The sequence below is a fragment of the Panulirus ornatus genome, chromosome 8 (genome assembly GCF_036320965.1).
Source record: "Panulirus ornatus isolate Po-2019 chromosome 8, ASM3632096v1, whole genome shotgun sequence".
NCBI lineage: Eukaryota > Metazoa > Arthropoda > Malacostraca > Decapoda > Palinuridae > Panulirus > Panulirus ornatus.
Genome location: NC_092231.1, coordinates 44,591,193 through 44,618,336, shown reverse-complemented (window position 1 = coordinate 44,618,336; position 27,144 = coordinate 44,591,193). Strand labels below are relative to the sequence as shown.

The following is a 27,144-nucleotide window of genomic DNA, read 5'->3' as shown; positions in this document are numbered from 1 at the left end:
TGTCAAAGCAAAATCCCCCCCACCCGTCTGTGCTCATCACTGTACACAACTCACATCAAATTCTAAAACATCAGAGCTAAGTAGGCTTGCATGGAGGAGTCAGGAGGAAGTCAGGAGGTCAGGAGGAGGAAGTCAAGAAGTCAGAGGGAAGTCAGGAGGCCAGGAGGAGGAAGCCAAGGCGTCAAAAGGAAGTCAGGAGGAGGAAGTCAAGAAGTCAGGAAGATGAAGTCAAGGCGTCAAGAGGAAGTCAAGACGTCAGAAGGAAGTCAGGAGTTCAAACGTCAGGAGGCAGTGTGAGAGGGAGGAGGGATGTCGTGGTGAGGTGGTCACCTGGCGTCCTCCGCTGGTCCACGGCTCGCCCGGCCCTGCCTCCAGCGGCGGCTGCTGCCCGATGGAGGACGACCCAGGAGTCTCCCACGGCTCACGGGTCGTCAGCGTCGCTGTCCCTGGGGCTGATGACTGACCGTCAGCGGTGTCAGGGGCAGCTCTCGCCGTACCTGGAGTGCCGCAAGGGGCGCCGTAGTCGCTCCAGTCGTCCGCCGTCACCTGAGGACAAGACCCGGCCAAGCTGAGGGATCCCAAGAATCATCAACCCATCATAGCACTAGAGGCTACCCTGATCTGATCCCTCCTTGCCACCAGCAGGTGTTGCTTCGTGGCAACCTGCTGGTGTTACCAGAAGTCAGTGAAAGACGTCAAATAGCGACATATGAAGACACGTAGGTGACTCGGACTCAGGCAGGAAGTTATTTGATGATTAACATCTTAAGATTTGTTTATACAAGCTTGGAGTGACCAGCGGAAGCTCACTTGTACCTTTCAATCGCAGGTTGGCTGAAGTGCCGCCCATACCTTGTTCCATCCCAAAGATCATTTGCTTTAAAATATCTAAAATGAACCTTGAAACTAGAGGAACTATGCAGGAACATGGAGGGGAAGAGTGTAAAGTGTAGAAAAAGGATGAGGGATATAAAAAGAGGAAGGAGAGAGAAGGTGAGTAGATAGAAGGAATAGTATCAGCAGGAGGGGTGTGGAGGGTGGGTGAGTGGGGTCACCTCGGAGTGGTCCACCTGCAGCATCAGCTCCGGCCGTTCCTCCTCCTCCCACGACGGCTCGTACACCTCCTCCTCTTCCTCCCTCTCCTCCTCCTATGGATGTAAAAATAGGCGTTAATCGATTCAAATTATCCTCCTGTCTCTTCCTATTTCTACTCTTTTCCCCACACCGGTGGGAATCTTCATGAACTTACAGCTAACCCACTTGAACTTTTTCTGACCCTGTGAAATGAACTTAGATACGAGTGCTTCTGTAATGACCATACAAGGCCTCAACACTGCTTAATTACTGGACATACGTGAATTCTCCATGATTCTGTTGTGACATGAGCCATGAAATTAGATCTACCAGGATTATTAGTGACCTTCCTGTAGGACCTATTCCTGGCATCCCCGGTGCTGTGCCTATGGCTTAATCATCCATAAACTTGATATAGGAACTTGGTGAATCTTAGGACGCCGTGGTTAGATCGACAGGAGTTTTCGCAAGCCTCGGTGTTGGACTTGCTGGTATTGTAAATGAGTTAGTATATACCTAACTGGAGGTTACCATCCTGCATGAACCTGGATAGAGATCCGCCTAAGATCTCTTTAATATTAGCCTATGACCTGCCTGCAGAAGGGCGAGTCATTTCAGCATATACCACGGAAAGGGTGGGTGTTGAACAGCGCCCTCCCCCTAAGGATCTACCTGAGGGTGGTTGGGTGTTGGGCCTCCTTCAGGTGCCTCTCTGCTACCACTCCCGCTCGTGACGCCCTCCGCCTCCATCTTCGCCAGTTCCTCCTGAGGGAAGATCAGGTGGCGCTGTAGGAGTACATGCCTTCCTCCCTTAGAAACTTGACACACACACACACACACACACACACACACACACACACACACACACACACACACAAGCATATGTACATTATGCAAAAACATTCATCTTTATCCATCTTGTAAACTAATGGCTGCTCTGCTCATCTTTCATTCTTTCCCGCCTTTCACAAATTATAAACTTCCGCCATCATCTCTTCCGCTGCTGCTGTAAGAATACTGTATGATGTGATCACCTTTGAACCTTATTGGCGAAACTCACACTGTATTACTTTTAGTCTTTACTCTTCCATGTAGTTGAATGGAGGGATTGCCTGAAGTCCCTTATGTTAACTCCTCGTACAGACACCTTAGTAGGCTTCTTAGGATCCCTTACAGCTGTCATGGTTCAACTCCCTGACTCTGGCTCCTCCTCATGGAAAATGGTTTGGTGAAAAGAGAAGAGGTGGTGAAAGCGTTGCGTAAGAGGAAGTGCGGCAAGTGCCGAGAATACCATATGAAGCCAGACGCTCAGTACCTCATTCAGAATTCTACCTCCCTCAGGTCTTTCCATTTTGCCAGGTCCCCCAAGCACCCTCAGTAACCGCAGACACACTACTCTGATCTCAGTAATCCTGAAGTCTCTCTCAGCCAGCTCCCCCTCCTCCTCCTCCTCCTCCCCCGCTCCCCAAGTCAGTACCTTCAGCAGTTGCCGCTTGCGGTTGAGCCTGTAGACCTCTCGATCACTCGCCCCTTCTTCTGGTGGAGGGCGTCGAACCTGGAGTTAAAGTTCTCCCGGAGCCGCCGCGTCAGAAACTGCCGACGATGAGGAACAGGTTATAAATAGGTAATGAGGTAAGACATTACTGTGTGTGTGTGTGTGTGTGTGACTCACCGTGATGAGGGCCACCTGCCGTCCTGACTCACCGTGATGAGGACCACCTGCCGTCCTGACTCACCGTGATGAGGGACCACCTGCCGTCCTGACTCACCGTGATGAGGGCCACCTGCCGTCCTGACTCACCGTGATGAGGACCACCTGCCGTCCTGACTCACCGTGATGAGGACCACCTGCCGTCCTGACTCACCGTGATGAGGGCCACCTGCCGTCCTGACTCACCGTGATGAGGGCCACCTGCCGTCCTGACTCACCGTGATGAGGACCACCAGCCGTCCTGACTCACCGTGATGAGGACCACCTGCCGTCCTGACTCATCGTGATGAGGACCACCTGCCGTCCTGACTCACCGTGATGAGGGCCACCTGCCGTCCTGACTCACCGTGATGAGGGCCACCTGCCGTCCTGACTCACCGTGATGAGGGCCACCTGCCGTCCTAACTCACCGCGATGAGGGCCACCTGCCGTCCTGACTCACCGCGATGAGGGCCACCTGCCGTCCTGACTCATCGTGATGAGGGCCACCTGCCGTCCTGACTCATCGTGATGAGGGCCACCTGCCGTCCTGACTCACCGCGATGAGGGCCACCTGCCGTCCTGACTCATCGTGATGAGGGCCACCTGCCGTCCTGACTCATCGTGATGATGGCCACCTGCCGTCCTGACTCACCGTGATGAGGACCGCCTGCCGTCTTGACTCATCGTGATGATGGCCACCTGCCGTCCTGACTCACCGTGATGAGGGCCACCTGCCGTCCTGACTCATCGTGCTGAGGACCGCCTGCCGTCCTGACTCATCGTGCTGAGGACCGCCTGCCGTCTTGACTCATCGTGATGATGGCCACCTGCCGTCCTGACTCACCGTGATGAGGACCACCTGCCGTCCTGACTCATCGTGATGAGGGCCACCTGCCGTCCTGACTCATCGTGCTGAGGACCGCCTGCCGTCTTGACTCATCGTGATGATGGCCACCTGCCGTCCTGACTCACCGTGATGAGAGCCACCTGCCGTCCTGACTCACCGTGATGAGAGCCACCTGCCGTCCTGACTCACCGTGATGAGGGCCACCTGCCGTCCTGACTCATCGTGATGAGGACCGCCTGCCGTCCTGACTCATCGTGATGAGGGCCACCTGCCGTTCTGACTCACCGTGATGAGGACCAGCTGCCGCTCCACCCGCTCCCTGCAGGTCAGCTCCGTCTGCTGGTACAGGAGGTCCCGGTACTCAGCCTCACACAACACGGGCTCCAGGTCCTCCCCTTCGTCCGCAGGGGGCTTCACCTCCTCCGGGGAGAGCTTCGCCTCCTCCACGGAAGGTTTCCTCTCGCCTAGTGGAGGTTTCTGGTCGTCTGCGATGGACGCCCTCTTGCTGACCCCCGTCTTCCTGCTGCGGGGAGCTGGGGCGCCGGACACTGGCGCCCCTCGCGAGGCTGCCACCTCCTCCAGCCTGAGTGGCGGTGGAAAGGAAGGATGGAGGGCGTGAGGGATTTATCAGAAGTGGATGGTGGAGAAGTGGAGGAGTGAGGGAGGGGAGTGCAAGCATATATAGACGGTAACTGGGGGACAGATAACAGAAGACCCTGATGGTCTACGGCGAGGTTATCTGCTGGAGGATAGGAAGATGGTCCTATATTCCTAATCTATGCAGGGTCGTACCCTGAAGCTCAAGGGTCGTGCCGTCGTGCTCAAGGGCCGTACCCTCATATTCAAGGGCCGTACTGTCATGCTCAAGGCCTGTACCCTCATACTCAAGGGCCGTAAGGTCGTGCTCAAGGGCTAAACTAACAAGAATATGACCTAACGTTTACCTTATGATGATGTGGTAAGGAAACACATATTCTCAAGATGATGTTCCACTCTGAGACGACCCACCTGCTCCTCACAACATCCAGGACCCGGCCCCACGCGCCAGCCTTGGGCGCCCTTATCGGGTAGTTCCTGACGGTGACGTCACTGCAGATGCTCTGGGAAGGAGAACAGACAAACTCCTGCTTTTATAAACGAGAAGGAACCAGCCAATCAGAGTCCTATGTTTAGTTTACCTCTGACAATCCCCAAATCAACGACCCTGATTTTGTGTTTACCTGTGAGAATCCCCCAATCAGAAGCCCTTTTTTCGTGTTTACCTGTGAGAGTCCGCCAATCAGAAGCTCTGTTTTTACAACCTGGTAAGAATATACCAACTACAGGCCGTCTTCTTGTGTAATGCACATATAATAATTCTACGCAGAGACTCAAACACACATCCTCAAATGAATGCATTCATGCAGTCACACACAAAGCACAAACACTGACACACACGTAAATTAGCTCACATAAACGGAGTCACTTCCCTGAAAACCCATTTGAATCATAAACCTGAGGGGAATGTTATCATAAACCTGAGGGGAATGTCATCATAAACCTGAGGGGAATGTCATCATAAACCTGAGGGGAATGTCATCATAAACCTGAGGGGAATGTCATCATAAACCTGAGGGGAATGTCATCATAAACCTGAGGGGAATGTCATCATAAACCCGAGGGGAATGTTATCATAAACCTAAGGGGAATAGCACGCGTTTCTCTCGGTTCAGTTTCAAACCTCATCATTCGAGCCATCAACCATACAACATGTTGAAGACTGCCATGTCCTCCACTCTACTCTGGAAACCCCAAGAAAATCAACACCACCGAATCTGTTTCCCACAAGCTATGGCTTTTGTGAAAATGCCGTAATCATATATTTCTTTTAAGCAGCTTAATCATGTCTCAAGGGATTATATTCGACTCATTATGTAGTAAAGCGTTGCTTATGTATATCTGGGTTAGCTGTGCAAACATCTCCCTCTTAACTTCAGTGGGATCGAGAGCCTCCCGTCTCTCCTCAATTTTCCAGGGTTTACGTCTCCTCGGCCATCTCCCCCACACGCATCACCTAGACCTAATCCCAGCCATTGTAAACATCATCCATCCTCACTCGCTTGCCCATTATTTATCCCAGTGCTCCCGCGTGAAGACTGACCTCATTTTCTTTGAATATTTCAGCTCTTGGCTGTAGTTAAACAGTTCATAATTGTTGTCAATATCATTATCACTATCATTAGGATTGTTTTGAATATATATCGACATTAATCAATGCAGTGCAACTGTGAGGAGCTGGTCGGCTGCAAAATATAACAGGTAATTAAGCCAGAGATAACAAAAGGGCGTAGACAAATAGATAAGAGAGAATGGGACAAATGGAAGTCATGAAGATCACTTACATTAAAAAAAAGTCCCAGAAACTGTATAACACAGAGGAGAGGTTAAGAGATGATGAGATAAGGAACTGAGGTAAATTCCCTATTCGTGTGCACTCTCAGACGTAAACACACACACACACACACACACACACACACACACACACACACACACACACACACACACACACACACACACACACACACACACACACACACACACACACACACACATGTATGCATATACAGATGGATAGATTGACAGACAGATAGATTGATAGATACATAGACTGATAGGCAGATAGATTGATAGATAGACAGATTGACAGACAGATAGATAGATAGATAGATAGATAGATAGATAGATTGATAGACAGATAGATTGATAAATAGATAGATTGATAGACAGATAGATTGACACAGATAGATTGATAGATAGAGATAGATAGATACATAAATAGATAAAGGCCATTAACCTTGTGAAATAATCAAGATCTACAAACACCAAAGGTAAGGTCCTACTGACGCAGAGGGAGGCGGCCTTGACGAGCATGGAGTCCCAGGAGGCGTCCTTCAGGTGGTGACACTGCAGCAGCTTGTGTAGCCGGCCCCGCTCCACCTCCCTCACCACGCCCACCTCCCTGTGGTGGAGACAACGCACTGCTCACCTCCCTGACCTGCTGCTTCACAACCCCTGGCGACCCCCACAACCCCTTCAAACGAGAGGGGCTGAGGAACGCAGGAGTTAGTGCCTTAAAGCTGAGTTTACAGAAGCCTTGTTTCCCACTCACACGTCGTTTTCAGTTTGATTATTGGGATGGTGGTGACACACACACACACACACACACACACACACACACACACACACACACACACACACACGTGTAAATTACGTGTCCTATCTTCATTCTCACTGTATTTTTGATGAACACGAGACGGTTTGGACACTCGAACGCTGCCCATCTTCAGTCAAATTGATTATAAATGATACAACACAATATAAAGAGCAAAACTGGAATGATTCACAGCGTTACAGTTGAGGGCGACGACGTAGCTAATATTCTGATCGGTGGACCGTGTTCCCTCGGAGCTCCTGCGTAGCAGTGTGGTCGGTAAGGGATCATACTCGTTGGTTTGACGGTTAGGAGGTTGACCTAAGGTCTCCACACCTGGGAAAGTCCAGTGGAGGTAGAGAGTAGGGCATTTGGGGTGCGGCAGAGAATAACTGTGGAGTCCCAGGTTGATCTGTATTTTGATGATAAAGGAAGGGATTTTAGTCTCATATGTGCATGGCTCCTGCTACCTGCAGGGTCGTGGCAATGTTTCAGTATCATCATCGTGTGTTTCAGTAAGATGGTGATGAGTGAGATTCATGTTATGTTGTTGTTGAAGATTTAGTTTAGGGTTAAACGTCGACTGAGTGATGTAGGTGTTATACAGGCGCAGTTCACATGTTGTTCTAAAGTTTACAACCTTTAACTGAGAAGGAGTAGTTGTAAACTACAACCTTCAACTGGGCAGGTTAAACGTCGACTGAGTGATGTAGGTGTTATACAGGCGCAGTTCACATGTTGTTCTAAAGTTTACAACCTTTAACTGAGAAGGAGTAGTTGTAAACTACAACCTTCAACTGGGCAGGAGTAGTTGTAAACTCCAATCTTCAACTGGGCGGGGGTAGTTGTAAACTCCAACCTTCAACTGGGCAGGAGTAATTGTAAACTATAACCTTCAACTGGGTAGGAGTTGTAAACTCCAACCTTCAACTGGTCAGGAGGAGTTGTGTGCTACATTGGTTTTGACTGTCGTGGGCTACTGCTCTGTGTGTAGTTGTTTCCATTTCTGAGGCCACTAGTGTTTTCATGTTCTTGTGGTCAATGATGATGCTGACACGAGCTTCAGGGATGCTGTAGGTAACGATTTTATCGATCGTCTCCTTCAGGATACGTTCGTCAGTCCGATAAGCAGGAGACATCTGGGGTTTTGTGTAGAAAACTTGGTGAACACTTCCAGGTGGGTGTTGTCGTGGGCTGTGATGAACTGGTCGTGTCTGGAGGAACACACTTGTCTCTCTCTCTATCGATGATTCTAACAGATTTTTTTTTTTTACTTAAAATTTGCATAACTCTGGTAGTTCCTCGGTGGAGGAGGAGCCATGATGAACAATTCTTGTGAACACGACTTAGGGACGCGTTCAGACACCTGCCCAGATGGTAGACTTAAGGTGAACACTGGTATGGTATTCCCCATTATGAGGCCCGGATGTCGACATCGAGAAAGGGGATCTAGTCGTCTACACCCAACTCCATAGCCTTCTGTAGTTTCTCAAGGTGTCCTTGATTCCCTATGACGACGTAGATGTTATAAATGTATCGGCAGGACTTCGTAGTGGGACGGAAGGTGATGTCTTGCAGGAGTTAGCTAAAGTCTGGGAGCCAACGGGGAGGCCATGGCGACTCCCTCTACCTGATGTAAATACAGCCCATCATCAGGCCTGCGGAAATGGGGCTTGGGTGGTGCCAGCAGGCGGTAGGGCCTTCTGGTGTGGTTCTGTGAATTATGGCTGCTGGTCTTGACGGGTGATCATAGACAATGTTGAGTATTACCTCAATAGCTGCTTCTACCGGAACATTGTAAGTAAATAAAGTCTCTACATGTAGTAATGTCAAGAGTCCAACTGGTCAAGGACTACGGAGTATATCAGTGAACTAATTAGCTGACCGTAAGGAGTATATGGCAGGTATGTAGGGAGAAAGTATTGTGTTGATCTACTTAGCTGAGCTGTACGAGGGTGTGGTGTGAATCCTTCCTAACTTGTGTTGGATCATTTATGAACAATTTAACGAAAGATAGGCAGTGATCGTGTGTCCAAAACGTCTCATGTATTTCAAGAATAATGTGAAAATGAATATAGGATATTTGATACCTACGCTGATGTAGTAAAACAGGTAGAGAAAAAAAAAAGAAAAACAGAAAGCTAGTGAGTGTTAAATATTAACTGGTCTTTTACAAACAGTATACATATACATATACATATATAAGGGAATACAAGCATGCACGTATATATACATAAATAACCCCATAACTACACTCCCATACACACATATCTGGCATTTCTCTCACTGGACCATCACTACCCAACATCTACACATCTTACAGTCATCACGTCGTACACATCCGTCATCGTAACTCTGGCAGTGTTATCACGTTGTACACATCCATCATCGTAACTCTGGTAGTGTTATCACGTTGTACACATCCGTCATCGTAACTCTAGCAGTGTTATCACGTTGGACACATCCGTCATCGTAACTCTGGCAGTGTTATCATGTTGGACACATTTGTCATCGTACTCTGGCAGTTTTGTGACGTCGTACATATCCGTCATCGTAACTCTGGCAGTGTATGAGCTTGCCTTAAATAACTGGTCTAGAAATATCGAACTGACTATAGTAACTAGACCTCAACAACAGCCAAATGTTATCTACCACGTCTTAAACATTTAAACATAAATGTTTATGATACTGGAATGTCCGGAGTTTCCCCTCTTGATCCACTGGTAATTAGGTTCTGATATGTGTTTCCAGGACCGTCGACACAAATTACATCATAAGACTCCAATGGTGATAAGTAACTAAGGTAGCCTTTACAGTCTAGGAGCCAAATTCTAAAAGAATCTTAGAAAACGGGTTTCGTTCAGTACCCACTGTAAGATTTGTCTACACAGCAGCCAAATGGTGGGTCCAGAGCACTTCTATAGCCTCGAGGCACAGTTGGGTCGTGGTATCGCTGAAATCTTACAGCCAAATTGTCCATCTGTCCTATTCTTCATGCAGTGAATTTGCCTGGAGATCCACCCTCAGAGTGGCCCAATTCGAGCTTCGATATCTCGAAAACTACAGGTTCGGTTTTGCTTATCCAGGACGCGGATTGATCCTTCTGGTCTACGCTACACATTTTACTCGCCAGAAGTTGCATGAGAATGAGGCAAGGGACCTTATCAATCAAATCTCTTCAGATGACCCGATCTTCGATACCGTTTGTCGTTAAGAATGTTCACAAAAGTCAGTCGGAAATTTCGTGCACCGACGAGATGAATTGGGATGGTGGAGGCAGAAACAGGAAGAAAATGCGAGGGGTTAAAATGATGGTATATATTCACCGCCACTGAACGACTCTTTCCAGCAGTAAGTTATCGACGCTACCATATCTGTGGCGATGACTCTTCTAGCGTCCAGAGACCTTAGACTGAAGCAACTGCAGGCGTTCGTAACCAACTGGCCAGACGCCAATGAAGATCGCTTCTGGAATATCTTGCCGAATGGGAATACCTGGATATTTGCGTCGGTGGGGGAAATTGATGATGGAAACAGCCAAAGGAAAGTATATTTGTAATCACTGATGAAGATATCTTTAAGGGTCTTATCATTGTCACTAGATTTTGAAATGTCAGACTCAAGAACAAGTCCCCAGGCAAGAGGTACCAGCCATGCCATATGCATCGACGCGTTTAACGTCACTTGGTGTGAGAAGTGAAGCTGAGGTGAAGCCAAAGACTTGTGTGTTGCCAAAACTCTTCCTGAGTCACTCAGTACTGTTACTGTCACGGGTGTCCTGGCCGCCGGAGTGTCAATGGTGTGGTCTGGTGACGGGGTAACATATGGACGGCTGAGAAATGAGTATTATAACATCTGCCGCGTTTGGAGAAGATGGCTGGAACACGTGTGGACATGGTGAATAACCTTTTATAATCTAGATCAAATGACTTTTGAAATTCATGCTTATGTTTCTTACTTGCTCTATAACAATGTAGAAATGATGGCGCGGATTACAAGGTACATATATGGATCATTACGTGGCTCTGACCTTAATGATAGACCTCATTAGATCATAATGGATGTTTGTACATTACGATGGTCATCCACAGCTCTTGAGGTTAGGATCCCTGGACCCTAATACACACCTCTGAACCCCAGTAAACCCCAGAACCCCCAGTACATACCTGGACCCCCAGTACATCCCTGGATCCCAGAACACCCCAGGACCCTCAGAACACCCCTGGACCCCAGTATACATCTCTGGACTCCAGTACACCCAAGGATCCCCAGTACACCCCTGGACCCCCAGTACACTCCTGAACCACAGTACATCCCTGAATCCCAGTACACACCTCTGGACCCTAGGACATCCAACACCCTCAGAACACCCCTGGACCCCAGTACACACCCCTGGACTCCAGTACACACCCCAGGACCCCCAGAACACCCCTGGACCCCAGTACACCTCTGAACCCCCAGTACACCCTTACTCAAGCAGTGGAAACAAGCACATCGTCACTCTAAGCCACAAGGCAAAGCGCAACACATTCCTCCGTGACAGATGAGGCAAAACTGAACCCTAACTTGCATCAGACAATTGGCTGGTCCTCAGGCAAACACAGAGGGGGGGGGGGGCTCATGGTGACGAGCCATAATTGATCGTTCACTTGCTAGACACATACATGCCGCGTCGCAGAAATCTGCTGTCGAATTGGGGCGAAGAAATTAAAAAAAAAAAAATAATCGCGCAAACATGGCCATCGAGCTACGGGTCTGGAATGATGCAAGACACTTCCATGCATGGACGCTCGTACGAGACGTGACTCGCCAGGCGCGGCGTGTCGAACCCCGGAGACAAATGCTGCGGGGAAGCCCCAGGAAGCGGAGTATTATTCAAGGCACATTGCCACGCCATTACCTCCGTCAGGTGAGGCGGTGCCTGCCTGCGAACTATCCATGAGCAGTTTGTACACCACATCTGAGGCAGATGGTGGCACAGCCCCACACTGGAGGTTCGCTCAGGAAAAGGCAGAAAAGTGAACGCCCATCCTAGCCATACATCGTGTGGAGGAAGTGGCTACAAGTAACATAAAGGTTATCTATCTATCTATCTATCTATCTATCTATCTATCTATCATCTAATAGTGATAGCAACACAAGAATATCACACTTTTCCCCAACCTCTCTCTCATTCCTGTTGCCTCCTCTGCCATCCCACCAACCCCCACTGTTGGCTCACAAAATACCAACCTGACTTTGAAAGACTTTGCCGCAGTAATGTCGATAACTGGTCCTTTAAATCAGCATGACCGATAAGATCATAATACCACTAACATTCCCAGCTTTTTCGATCTATTGGATGCCATCCTATGCCATTGTCTTCTCCCCCCCACAACATCTGGGGGAGTTAAGGGGCCACCGTGCGCCCTACATGAACGAAATCGACCCCATGATTTTCCAGAACTCATAACGGGGTGGGAATCGTCCCTCTTACACTGCATTACCAGCCAAATTCACCGCAAGAAAATATGGCTCGTGGCAAATTGGCTGGAGAATATCACAAATACTGGAGGCCAACAGAATACCATAGGCATACAAAAATGCTTCAAACGCAGACGTAAAAAGGGCTTTACATAAATGGAAACATTCTAGTGGCAATGAGGGAAGGCATTTCAAGCAGCAGACTCTTCCCCCAGAGACTCATACGTTCAGCTGTGGGTAGACACTACGTATCACCAAACTGACTAGATAAAAAAAAAAGTACCTTGTAGAAACCCAGTGACCTAAATAAACAGACGAGTGTGCTAGTCTGTGTCGCCCATGACACACACACACACACACACACACACACACACACACAGGACAGTGGCGCGGAAGATGGTCGACTGGAAGGGGTCAGCGAGCAACTCACGTGTTGACCAGCTTCTCCTGCAGGTCAGCGAGGCGTCCGGGGTTGAGGGTCATCTCCGTCACGGGCAGCTGGTGACCCGCCTCCAGCCGGCTGTTCTCCTCGACCAGCGAGTCCAGCTGTGGCGGGAGGTCACAGTCAGGTCACAGTCAGGTACGGCGCAGAGAGAGAGAGAGAGAGAGAGAGAGAGAGAGAGAGAGAGAGAGAGAGAGAGAGAGAGAGAGAGAGGGGGCCATGTGGTAACAATGCCTGCAGGAGGGGACCTGGAGGTCAAAGGTCGAGAGAGATAATAATGGGGTGAGGGAGGTAAATCATGAGGCGGTGGTGGAAGACCAAAGGTACCTCATGAGGTGATGGAGTGGAGGAGGTATAGGTACACTATGAGGGGCTGGAATGAGGAGAAGTGCATCATGAGGTGCTAAAAGGGGATCCATCATGAGGACCCAGGGTGAGGGAAGTACATCATGAGGTGCTGGGATACACAGGGGTACATCATGAGGTGCTGGGATACACAGGGGTACATCATGAGGTGCTGGGATGCGCAGGGGATACATCATGAGGTGCTGGGATGCGCAGGGGGTACATCATGAGGTGCTGGGATACACAGGGGTACATCATGATCGGCTGGGATACACAGGGGTACATCATGAGGTGCTGGGATACACAGGGGTACATCATGAGGTGCTGGGATACACAGGGGTACATCATGAGGTGCTGGGATACACAGGGGTACATCATGAGGTGCTGGGATACACAGGGGTACATCATGAGGTGCTGGGATACACAGGGGTACATCATGAGGTGCTGGGATACACAGGGGTACATCATGAGGTGCTGGGATGCGCAGGGGGTACATCGTGAGGTGCTGGGATACACATAGGGTACATAATGAGGTACTAGCAACGCTGCATTGATCCTGTACATCAACCTCACCCTACACTGTGTGATCCTCTGTACACGTGTGAAATACTGAGCAAAAACCAGCCAGAGTGTACATTACTGGCTCCAGCTGTGGGTATACTGAGGTGAAGGGCAGGTGCTGGGAGTATACTGAGGTGCAGGTCAGGCGATGGGAGTATACTGAGGTGAAGGTCAGGCGATGGGAGTATACTGAGGTGAAGGGCAGGTGCTGGGAGTATACTGAGGTGAAGGGCAGGTGATGGGAGTATACTGAGGTGAAGGGCAGGTGCTGGGAGTATACTGAGGAGGGAGGTCAGTGCTGATGGTGCGGGGGTGGCAGGTGGTGTGGGGTAGGTGGTGGTGGGTGGGTCGTCTGCTGCAGGTGGTGGTGGGTGGGTCGTCTGCTGCAGGTGGTGTTGGGTGGGTCGTCTGCTGCAGGTGGTGTGGGTGGGTCGTCTGCTGCAGGTGGTGTTGGGTGGGTCGTCTGCTGCAGGTGGTGGTGGGTGGGTCGTCTGCTGCAGGTGGTGTGGGTGGGTCGTCTGCTGCAGGTGGTGGTGGGTGTGTCGTCTGCTGCAGGTGGTGGTGGGTGGGTCGTCTGCTGCAGGTGGTGTTGGGTGGGTCGCCTGCTGCAGGTGGTGCTTTTGACCTTCTGCCGAACGCCTACACCCCTCCCTCACCCACCCTCTACATGGCCATACCCAGCTAAGTGACTCATCCACACGCCTCCCTCATGCACTCTCTCTCTCCATGCCCTACACAACCACCTCAACACCACCGTATCTCACTCTCCCTCACTCCCATATCCTGAATCACCTATCCATCACTGATGCCCCCTATCCATCAATGATGCCACCTATCCATCGCTGATGCCACCTATCCATCACTGATGCCCCCTACCCATCACTGATGCCCCCTATCCATCACTGATGCCCCCTATCCATCACTGATGCCACCTATCAATCACTGATGCCCCCTATCCATCACTGATGCCCCCTATCCATCACTGATGCCACCTATCCATCACTGATGCCCCCTATCCATCACTGATGCCACCTATCCATCACTGATGCCCCCTATCCATCACTGATGCCACCTATCCATCACTGATGCCCCCTATCCATCACTGATGCCCCCTATCCATCACTGATGCCACCTATCCATCACTGATGCCCCCTATCCATCACTGATGCCACCTATCCATCACTGATGCCCCCTATCCATCACTGATGCCACCTATCCATCACTGATGCCCCCTATCCATCACTGATGCCCCCTATCCATCACTGATGCCACCTATCCATCACTGATGCCCCCTATCCATCACTGATGCCACCTATCCATCACTGATGCCCCCTATCCATCACTGATGCCACCTATCCATCACTGATGCCCCCTATCCATCACTGATGCCACCTATCCATCACTGATGCCCCCTATCCATCACTGATGCCACCTATCCATCACTGATGCCCCCTATCCATCACTGATGCCACCTATCCATCACTGATGCCACCTATCCATCACTGATGCTCTGCTTCTTAAAACCTATCCTGTTCTATCCACACCAGGGTGTGTCACGTCAACACATCAGTGTTATCACAAGTGGTCGTGGTGGCACACATTGAACTTCTGACTCTCACCCGTGTGCTGTCGTCCATACACACACACACACACACACACACACGCTGTCCCAACTTCCTCAACCATGATCCTCTCCACTTCATCACACGCCCTTTCTAAAATGTATGAGTATTTCCTTCGCCTTCCTCTCCCCGCCTGCTACGCCTTCCTCTCCCCGTCTGCTACGCCTTCCTCTCCCCGCCTGCTACGCCTTCCTCTCCCCGCCTGCTACGCCTTCCTCTCCCCGCCTGCTACGCCTTCCTCTCCCCGTCTGCTACGCCTTCCTCTCCCCGCCTGCTACGCCTTCCTCTCCCCGCCTGCTACGCCTTCCTCTCCCCGCCTGCTACGCCGTCCACGTCTACAACTTTCTGTATGACTCGTCGACGTGCGCCACTCCTTCTGCGCATCCCAGAGCCACAGAGTTCCCCACCAGCGAGGAGTTCAATCCCACGATGGGCCACTCCCAGTACCATACACCTTCCCTACTACACTATGGAGACTTCTCTCTCTGTCACCCCTACACTCGTTCCTCCCCTTCCTTGATCCAGTGGAACAGATACTGCCCTCTTCCATTTATCAGGCGCCTGTCCTCTGTTCCATGTTTCCATACACACGTTCCAGATCCATCCAGTACCACCTGCAGCAGCCTTCACCATCTCGTTCACCATTCCATCTCCGTTCCACCCCCAAAACTCTTCCATACTTTCCAAACTTCGCCATACTTTAAAGAGCTGTACAGCTCTCCATACTTCCTCTTCTGGAAAACAGTCTTCATCTCCCTCACACACATTCCTCCCTCTCTCTCTCTCTCTCTCTCTCTCTCTCTCTCTCTCTCTCTCTCTCTCTCTCTCTCTCTCTCTCTCTCTCTCTCTCTCTCTCTCTTTCATCACCTTTTTCATCTCAGTGGAGCAGTAGACGCCTCTCCTGAACCATCATTTTCACTCCGTCCTCCCCAGGTCTCCCTACATCCTTCGTACACTTCATCCTTTCTCCCTAACATTCTCCCCAAGTAGGCCCAACACACTCTTTCTCCTTACACACACACACACACACACACACACACACACACACCACTCCTCCGCCCCTCCTCCTTCTGGAACAGCTTGCTGGATCTGATTCCTTATACAGTACTCTATCTGCTTTAAAATGTTTGCATTCCACCTACCTCACGACTTGTGTTCTGAAAGTGTGTGTGTGTGTGTGTGTGTGTGTGTGTGTGTGTGTGTGTGTGTGTGTGTGTGTGTGTGTGTGTGCAGCCAAGCCACATACTCCGGGAAGAATGATCACAAATGGAAGGTCATTACAGAGAGGTCACAGCAACACATACCCGGTCACAGCAACACCCACCTGGTCACACCAACACGCACCTGGTCACAGTAACACCCACCTGGCCACAGCAACACCCACCTGGTCACAGCAACACCCACCTGGTCACAGCAACACCCACCTGGTAACACCAACACCCACCTGGTCGTAGCAACACGCACCTGGTCACAGCAACACCCACCTGGTAACACCAACACCCACCTGGTCGTAGCAACACGCACCTGGTCACAGCAACACCCATCTGGTAACACCAACACCCACCTGGTCGTAGCAACACGCACCTGGTCACAGCAACACCCACTTGGTCACAGCAACACCCACTTGGTCACAGTAACACTCACCTGGTCACAGAGTCGGTCCACATCGGCTCTGAGAGCTTGGCAGTCAGTGTGGGGTAGAGCTGCTTCCGTAGCCATCGCCGTCCTGTGAAAACAATACAACACTGAGACACTTCGCATATACCAGTATACTGCTGGGTATACCACACACCCCTCAGGCTAACAGTATACCCCTGGATAACAATACAACACTGAGACACTTCACATGTACCAGTGTACTGCTGGGTATACCACACACCCCTCAGGCTAAGCAGTATACCCCTGGATAACAATACAACACTGAGACACTTCACATGTACCAGTGTACTGCTGGGTATACCACACACCCCTCAGGTTAGCAGTATACCCCTGGATAACACTACAACACTGAGACACTTCATATGTACCAGTATACTGTTGGGTATACCCCTCAGGTTAACAGTATACCCCTGGATAACAATACAACACTGAGACACTTCACATGTACTAGTATACTGCTGAGTATACCACATACCCCTCAGGCTAACAGCATACCCCTGGATATGTTAGTATCGTGTTAAATGTACCAGTATACTCCTAGGTATAGCAAATATCATTGGATATACTGTTATATCATCGACAGGGTATCTCATTTTGATTTTGATATCTACAAATAAATCAAGAAGTCACTACAAATGACGGATTGGAAATTATGAGACAAAACATTGTGTACTGGAGTAAACCTGATTTCTTTCAGAAAACGGTGGAATAAATTACCACGGGTTGTACAGGAGCAAACCTGGTGTATTTAGGAAAACATTGGAATAAATTACCCCAGGATGTACAGGAGTAAACTTTGTTCTATTAAGAAAACATTGGAATAAATTACCCCAGGATGTACAGGAGTAAAATTGATTCTATTATGAAAACATTGGAGTAAATTACCATAGGATGTACAAGAGTAAACTTCATTTCTTTAAGAGAGCTTTAGAATAAATTACCCTAGGATGCATAGAGTAAACTTGATTTTTTTTAAAGAGAACATTGGAGTAAATTACCGAAGGATGTACAGGAGTAAACATGATTTCTTTGAGAAAATATTGGAGTAAATTAACCTAGGATGTACAGGGATAAAATTGATTTCTTTAAGAAAACATAGGAATAAATTATCCCAGAAAGTATAGGAGTAAACATGATTTTTCAAAGAAAACATCAGAATAAATCACCTTAGGATGGATTTAACGTAATCACAGTACACGCATTGTGAAGACGACCGGATGTTTATTTCGAAGAAATCGGGGATCAATAATAAGGGGAAAAAAATCTTTCTAACAGAAAGGCAGAGGAGCGCTTCAACAGATAACCAACGGACGGTGTTCTGTTACCTGTTTCTCCCAAGCATACTAACGGCTATGTTCCGAGGTATACCAGTATACTGCTATGAAGGACAGTATACTCCTGTGCATGAACAGTATACTGCTGATGTCAGTCTCCACCGCTGGGTATAGCATGGTTATACTGAGGTATGTCGATATGCTGCCAAGGGAGAAACCATGCTGTTGCGTGTGACAGTATATCGCTGCGCTGACAGCATACCTCCGGTCATACTAACGATGATCAACCTGAGTAACTGATCAATATTAATCCTCATTGTGAGGCTCAGCATTAATCCCATATGCTGATGACGCCTCGCCACACATCACCCACACACCCAGACGCCCACTGCTCAAACTGGCTCAGGACACCAGAGGCGATAATCAGGTGATCATATGCGATAATTATGTGATTATCTGCGATAATTATGTGCTTGTAGGCGATGATTATGTGATCATATGCCCAGAATTATGTGAGTATATGCCTCATCTCCATAATCTGCGAAAGAATAGCGGGAGAGAGAGAGAGAGAGAGAGAGAGAGAGAGAGAGAGAGAGAGAGAGAGAGAGAGAGAGAGAGAGAGAGAGAGAGAGAGAGAGATTGCCACAGAACAGCGGACGGGAGGTGAGGGTGTGGGTGAGGGTGGTGGAGGAGGGAGGGGAAGATGGCTGTCACACACCAGTCACAGGAGGGCCGGTGAGGGAGAGGCGGCTATGTGTCCCGTGCGCTGGGATGAGGTGACTCATCTCCTGCCTCCATGAGTCACTCCTCACAAGGTGGGCGGGGACCCCCCTCTCCTGACTCGCCACCACAACACCCTCCCTCACTCCCTCTCGACAACAACGTCATGAGGATGCATGACGTACAACAACCACTATTCTTGCCTCTTCTTCAACATCAAATATAAGATCATCGCTGGGAGGGAAAAAAAATAATAATAATAATAATTTCACCCATGGATTTCTGAGTTGTCAAAGAATAATAATAATTTCAACCACTGATTTCTGAGTTGTCAAAAAATGATAATAATTTCAACCACGGATCTCTGAGTTGTCAAAATATAATAATAATTTCACCCATGGATTTCTGAGTTGTCAAAAAATAATAATAATTTCACCCATGGATTTCTGAGTTGTCAAAATATAATAATAATTTCAACCACGAATTTCTGAGTTGTCTCAGTGAACTCGAAACAACGTGGCCTTCAAAGTGGTACAAGTAGATCCAAATTTAACCCTGGAGACAAAATTTAAAGTTACTTATGAGATTGAGATTAATTTCTAGGTCTTTCGTTGGGAGGAAAAAAATTTGTGTTGGTGTAGATAGACGGGCAAGTGGGGGACCTCACCCGCACGTGCAGCTGGAGCATGTAACGAGACGCACGTGCAGCTGGAGCATGGAACGAGACGCACGTACAGCTGGAGCATGGAGCGAGACGCACGTGCAGCTGGAGCATGGAACGAGACGCACGTACAGCTGGAGCATGGAGCGAGACGCACGTGCAGCTGGAGTATGGACCGAGACGCACGTACAGCTGGAGCATGGAACGAGACGCACGTGCAGCTGGAGCATGGAACGAGACGCCCGTGCAGCTGGAGCATGGAACGAGACGTGGGCTTCAAGATGAACCTAAGTTTCCACCAAGGGAATACAACATCATTCAACTGCTCGTTTGTGTATGTTCCCCCAACACTTCCAGCGGCTCACAGGAACAGCTGTATCACGTGGTACATGTTCCTGCCCCAGGGAAATATGACTAACGACCCCTCCGTAGTGAGAATTTCCATCCAATAAACTGGAATCAATGACACGTAACAAGCAAGATGAGCCACACACATATACTAGGCTACTAAAAGCTCACCTAAGACGTATTTATCACTCTCGATGATCAATGATATGATGGTAATCAAATTAATCAATAAATATCAAATATTCTCCAACCAAGTAACACTATGTTGACCCACCTGTCGTCGACGCTGCTGCAGTACGAGTGGAAGGCAGGTCATCACAAGCGTTATCCTGGCCCGTCTTGTCATGTGCTGCTGCTCCCCAGCCAACACCGACATCAGCTGTTGTGACGGCGTCATGCGTTGCCATGGTTACCGCCGCCATAACATAAGATGATTTCGTGTGTCATATATATATATATATATATATATATATATATATATATATATATATATATATATATATATATATATATATATATACATACATATATATATATATATATATATATATATATATATATATATATATATATATATATATATATATATATATATATATATATCTTTCTTTTAAACTATTCGCCATTTCCCGCGTTAGCGAGGTAGCATTAAGAACAGAGGACTGGGCCTTTGAGGGAATACCCTCACCTGGCCCAATTCTCTGTTCCTTCTTTTGGAAAATTAAAAAAAAAAAAAAAACGAGAGGGGAGGATTTCCAGCCCCCCGCTCCCTCCCCTTTTAGTCGCCTTCTACGACACGCAGGGAATACGTGGGAAGTATTCTTAATCCCCTATCCCCAGGGATAATATATATATAACAAGTAGTGGTGATGTGAGAAGGAGATGGAATGAGTATTTTGAAGGTTTGTTGAATGTGTCTGATGACAGAGTGGCAGATATAGGATGTTTGGGTCGAGGTGGTGTGCAAAGTGAGAGGGTTAGGGAAAATGATTTGGTAAACAGAGAAGAGGTAGTAAAAGCTTTGCGGAAGATGAAAGCCGGCAAGGCAGCAGGTTTGGATGGTATTGCAGTGGAATTTATTAAAAAAGGGGGTGACTGTATTGTTGACTGGTTGGTAAGGTTATTTAATGTATGTATGACTCATGGTGAGGTGCCTGAGGATTGGCGGAATGCGTGCATAGTGCCATTGTACAAAGGCAAAGGGGATAAGAGTGAGTGCTCAAATTACAGAGGTATAAGTTTGTTGAGGATTCCTGGGAAATTATATGGGAGGGTACTGATTGAGAGGGTGAATCCATGTACAGAGCATCAGATTGGGGAAGAGCAGTGTGGTTTCAGAAGTGGTAGAGGATGTGTGGATCAGGTGTTTGCTTTGAAGAATGTATGTGAGAAATACTTAGAAAAGCAAATGGATTTGTATGTAGCATTTATGGATCTGGAGAAGGCATATGATAGAGTTGATAGAGATGCTCTGTGGAAGGTATTAAGAATATATGGTGTGGGAGGCAAGTTGTTAGAAGCAGTGAAAAGTTTTTATCGAGGATGTAAGGCATGTGTACGTGTAGGAAGAGAGGAAAGTGATTGGTTCTCAGTGAATGTAGGTTTGCGGCAGGGGTGTGTGATGTCTCCATGGTTGTTTAATTTGTTTATGGATGGGGTTGTTAGGGAGGTAAATGCAAGAGTCTTGGAAAGAGGGGCAAGTATGAAGTCTGTTGGGGATGAGAGAGCTTGGGAAGTGAGTCAGTTGTTGTTCGCTGATGATACAGCGCTGGTGGCGGATTCATGTGAGAAACTGCAGAAGCTGGTGACGGAGTTTGGTAAAGTGTGTGGAAGAAGAAAGTTAAGAGTAAATGTGAATAAGAGCAAGGTTATTAGGTACAGTAGGGTTGAGGGTCAAGTCAACTGGGAGGTGAGTTTGAATGGAGAAAAACTGGAGGAAGTGAAGTGTTTTAGATATCTGGGAGTGGATCTGTCAGCGGATGGAACCATGGAAGCGGAAGTGGATCATAGGGTGGGGGAGGGGGCGAAAATTTTGGGAGCCTTGAAAAATGTGTGGAAGTCGAGAACATTATCCCGGAAAGCAAAAATGGGTATGTTTGAAGGAATAGTAGTTCCAACAATGTTGTATGGTTGCGAGGCGTGGGCTATGGATAGAGTTGTGCGCAGGAGGATGGATGTGCTGGAAATGAGATGTTTGAGGACAATGTGTGGTGTGAGGTGGTTTGATCGAGTAAGTAACGTAAGGGTAAGAGAGATGTGTGGAAATAAAAAGAGCGTGGTTGAGAGAGCAGAAGAGGGTGTTTTGAAATGGTTTGGGCACATGGAGAGAATGAGTGAGGAAAGATTGACCAAGAGGATATATGTGTCGGAGGTGGAGGGAACGAGGAGAAGAGGGAGACCAAATTGGAGGTGAAAAGATGGAGTGAAAAGGATTTTGTGTGATCGGGGCCTGAACATGCAGGAGGGTGAAAGGAGGGCAAGGAATAGAGTGAATTGGAGCGATGTGGTATACAGGGGTTGACGTGCTGTCAGTGGATTGAATCAAGGCATGTGAAGCGTCCGGGGTAAACCATGGAAAGCTGTGTAGGTATGTATATTTGCGTGTGTGGACGTGTGTATATACATGTGTAGGGGGTGGGTTGGGCCATTTCTTTCGTCTGTTTCCTTGCGCTACCTCGCAAACGCGGGAGACAGCGACAAAGTATAAAAAAAAAAAAAAAAAAATATATATATATATATATATATATATATATATATATATATATATATATATATATATATATATATATATATATATACACACATTAATTCATATATTATACTTTGTCGCCGTCTTCCGCGTCAGCGAGGTAGCGCAAGGAAACAGACGAAAGAATGGCCCAACCCACCCACATGCACATGTATATACATGTTATATGGTAGTAGGGCATGGGCTATGGATAGCGTTGTGCGGAGGAGGGTGGATGTGTTGGGGATGAAATATTTGAGGACAATATGTTGTATGAGGTGGTTTGATCGAGTAAGTAATGAAAGGGCAAGATAAGTGTGGTAATCAAAAGAGTGTGGTGGAGAGAGCAGAAGAGGATGCGTTGAAATGGTCTGGTCACATGGAGAGAATGAGTGAGGAAAGATTGACAAAGAGGATATATGTATTAGAGGTACAGGGAACGAGAAGTGGGAGACCAAATTGGAAGTGGAAAGATGGAGTGAAAAAGATTCTGAGTGATCGGGGCCTGAATATGCAGGAGGGTGAAAGGCGTGCAAGGAATTGAGTGAAATGGAACAATGTAGTATACCGGGGTCGACATGCTGTCAATGGATTGAACCTGGGCATGTGAAGCGTCTGGGGTAAACCATGGAAAGTTTTATGGGCCTGGATGTGGAAAGGGAGCTGTGGTTTCGGTGCATTATACATGACAGCTAGAGACTGAGTGTGAACGAATGTGGCCTTTGTTGTCTTTTCCTAGCGTTACCTCGCGCGCGTGCGGAGGGAGGGGGGTGTCATTTTATATGTGACGGGGTGGCGACGGGAATGAATAAAAGGCAGCAAGTATGGATTATGTACATGTGTATACATGTATATGTCTGTATTTACATGTATGTATACGTTGAAATGTATAGGTATGTATATGTGCGTATGTGGACGTGTATGTTTATACATGTGTATGTGGGTGGGTTGGGCCATTCTTTCGTCTGTTTCTTTGCGCTACCTCGCTAACACGGGAGACAGCGAGAAAGTATATGTGTTTGATGACAGAGTGGCAGATATAGGGTGTTTTGGTCGAGGTGGCGTGCAAAGTGAGAGGGTTAGGGAGAATGATTTGGTAAACAGAGAAGAGGTAGTAAAAGCTTTGCGGAAGATGGAAGCTGGCAAGGCAGCGGGTTTGGATGGTATTGCAGTGGAATTTATCAAAAAAGGGGGTGTCTGTATGGTTGACTGGTTGCTAAGGTTATTTAATGTATGTATGACTCGTGGTGAGGTGCCTGAGGATTGGCGGAATGCTTGCATAGTGCCATTGTACAAAGGCAACGGGGATAAAAGTGAGTGCTCAAATTACAGAGGTATAAGTTTGTTGAGGATTCCTGGGAAATTATATGGGAGGGTACTGATTGAGAGGGTGAATCCATGTGCAGAGCATCAGATTGGGGAAGAGCAGTGTGGTTTCAGAAGTGGTAGAGGATGTGTGGATCAGGTGTTTGCTTTGAACAATGTATGTGAGAAATACTTAGAAAAGCAAATAGATTTGTATGTAGCATTTATGAATCTGGAGAAGGCATACGATAGAGTTGATAGAGATGCTCTGTGGAACGTATTAAGAATACATGGTGTGAGAGGCAAGTTGTTAGAAGCAGTGAAAAGTTTATATCGAAGATGTAAGGCATGTGTACGAGTAGGAACAGAGAAAAGTGGTTGGTTTTCAGTGATTTGCGGCAGGGGTGCGTGATGTCTCCATGGTTGTTTAATTTGTTTATGGATGGGGTTGTTAGGGAGGTGAATGCAAGAGTTTTGGAAAGAGGGGCAAGTATGCAGTCTGTTGGGGATGAGAGAGCTTGGGAAGTGAGTCAGTTGTTGTTCGCTGATGATACAGCGCTGGTGGCTGATTTGGGTGAGAAACTGCAGAAGCTGGTGACTGAGTTTGGTAAAGTGTGTGAGAGAAGAAAGCTGAGAGTAAATGTGAATATGAGCAAGGTTATTTGGTACAGCAGGGTTGAGGGACAAGTCAACTGGGAGGTAAATTTGAATGGAGAAAAACTGGAGGAAGTGAAATGTTTTAGATATCTGGGAGTGGATTTGACAGCAGACAGAACCATGGAAGCGGAAGTTAATCATAGGGTGGCGGAGGGGGCGAAAGTTCTGGGAGCGTTGAAAAATGTATGGAGGTCGAGAACGTTATCTTGGAAAGCAAAAATGGGTATGTTTGAAGGAACAGTGGTTCCAACTATGTTAAATGGTTGCGAGGCGTGGGCTATAGATAGAGTTGAGCGGAGGAGGGTGGATGTGCTGGAAATGAGATGTTTGAGGACAATATGTGGTGTGAGGTGGTTTGATCGAGTAAGTAATGTAAGGGTAAGAGAGATGTGTGGTAATAAAAAGAGTGTGGTTGAGAAAGCAGAAGAAGGTGTTTTGAAATGGTTGGTCACATGGAGAGAATGAGTGAGAAAAGATTGACAAAGAGGATATATGTGTCAGAGGTGGAGGGAACGAGGAGAAGTGGGAGACCAAATTGGAAGCGGAAAGATGGAGTGAAAAAGATTCTGAGTGATCGGGGCCTGAACGTGCAGGAGGATGAACGGCGTGCAAGGAATAGATTGAATTGGAACGATGTGGTATACTGGGGTCGACGTGCTGTCAATGGATTGAACCAGTGCGTGTGAAGCGTCTGGGGTAAACCATGGAAAGTTCTGTAGGGCCTGGATGTGGAAAGGGAGCTGTGGTTTCAGTGCATTATACATGACAGTTAGAGACTGAGTGTGAACGAATGTGGCCTTTTTTGCCTTTTCCTAGCGCTACCTCGCGCACATGCATGGGGAGGGGGTTGTCATTTCATGTGTGGCGGGGTGGCGATCGAAATGAATAAGGGTAGACAGTATGAATTATGTACATGTGTATATATGGATATGTCTGTGTGTATATATATGTATACGTTGAGATGTATAGGTTTGTATATGTGCGTGTATGGACATGTATGTATATACATGTGTATGTGGGTGGGTTTTTCTACACGAACCGAAATTACCTCAATTAATGCAACCTGATCAATGCAAATTCAACTTCAGGTAATCTAAGCTAACCTATTCTCATTTAAGCCAATCCATCCACAGACAAACTAGTCTTATTTTACAAGGAAGAATATATTACATAAATCGTCATGGACACTGCCAGATTAATACGAATCATTAAAGTATAAATATCTTAATATTTAAGATAAAGAAAAATAAGATCGCAAACTGAACAGTTAAATGACTAATGACATTAGCGTTATCCTAAAAACCTAATCAGGATCAGTCTGGCTGAGCGCTGCTGGAGTTAATCTTCTAGTTACCTAATCTTGTGAATTCATCTCTTTAAAGAAAATGTATAAATTACCACAATATTGGAATAAAAGGAACTAAACAAGCAAAAGATACCAATGTGTATTGTAATCGGCGTCATCGGTAAAAAGCACAATTAGCGTGATCAGCTATTCCGATATTCGTGTGTAAGCTACGAAAACTTGAGCTAACCCGGTCTAAAGTTAAACGTTAAATGGATGAAAATCCCAATGGCGATTTACGGAATATTAACGACAATAACTTGGGAAACCAAGCAATCAACTTAATAATGGAAACCTGGTTGATAAACATCATGTCGTCATCGAGAATTTCATAGCCATATGTTTGTAGGGAAAAACGACACAAATAACTTTAACTCCCCTCTATAAATAGGAACTTTATTTTACCTGTCATGTATCTCATTGGACGATGCGTTTCTGATATATTCCGCCAACGACTAACCATTTTCAAAAGCGTACAGCATAACGAAAGATTATGAAACATAAGGAAACACTACTGCTATTTTTTTTTTTAATGATGAAATCCTATTTACGGGCTATGATGCTATGGAGAACGCTTGCGGAATGTGTGTTACATGCTGAAGTTTGCTTTCCCTCCAGTAATATATCCTGACATACTGAAATACATACCTTCACGTGATAGTCAAACTAACCGTTGCATCAGTATATGGAAATCAAAGCCACTTTCACGAGCAGACACTAATGAAAGAACTTTACCCTTCACATGTACGATAACGATGAATGTAACCATCTTCCTTTTCCCTTGTACGATTATGCTAGAATATACACTTTATGATTTTTCTGTATAACTCCTCACGTAGATTTAGCTATTTGCAGTTGAACATTAAAAAAGATAAACTATTATCCTCAGAGAGTGGTTCAATAATAATGTCTAGCGTCATCTAAGGCTTTTGTGAAGCTTCCAGCCAGACTCCTGTAGATGGAGTGTTTAGTTGACCCTGTATGTTGACTTTACCGTCACTTTACGAAATAGGGGGAAAAAATGTTATAATTGATATTATTGTTAAGTAGCCACTGTTCATGTCTTAACTGATGTCAATATTATTCATCTATCTATCTATTTATCTATCTATCTATCTCTATCTCTATATATTTTTTCATAAGAAAAGCCCAAGTAATAAAAACAGTATGATCTACAGAATTCTTTCCAAACATGCAGTTCGTTTGACAT

The 27,144-nt window shown here is 47.1% G+C and overlaps 1 protein-coding gene across 1 annotated transcript in view; it reads right to left on the bottom strand.

Moving 5' to 3' along the window:
• Window positions 1-20,352, bottom strand: part of LOC139749924 (uncharacterized) — a 36,675-nt gene extending 16,323 nt beyond the window's left edge. The window contains 11 exon segments of the mRNA XM_071664341.1: window positions 331-546; window positions 1,056-1,148; window positions 1,747-1,839; window positions 2,552-2,592; window positions 2,595-2,667; window positions 3,900-4,197; window positions 4,623-4,714; window positions 6,498-6,612; window positions 12,698-12,813; window positions 16,882-16,963; window positions 20,174-20,352. Of these exon segments, the coding sequence (XP_071520442.1) occupies window positions 331-546; window positions 1,056-1,148; window positions 1,747-1,839; window positions 2,552-2,592; window positions 2,595-2,667; window positions 3,900-4,197; window positions 4,623-4,714; window positions 6,498-6,612; window positions 12,698-12,813; window positions 16,882-16,956 (1,212 nt within the window). The 5' untranslated portion in view covers window positions 16,957-16,963; window positions 20,174-20,352.
• Window positions 20,353-27,144: the final 6,792 nt, after the last annotated feature.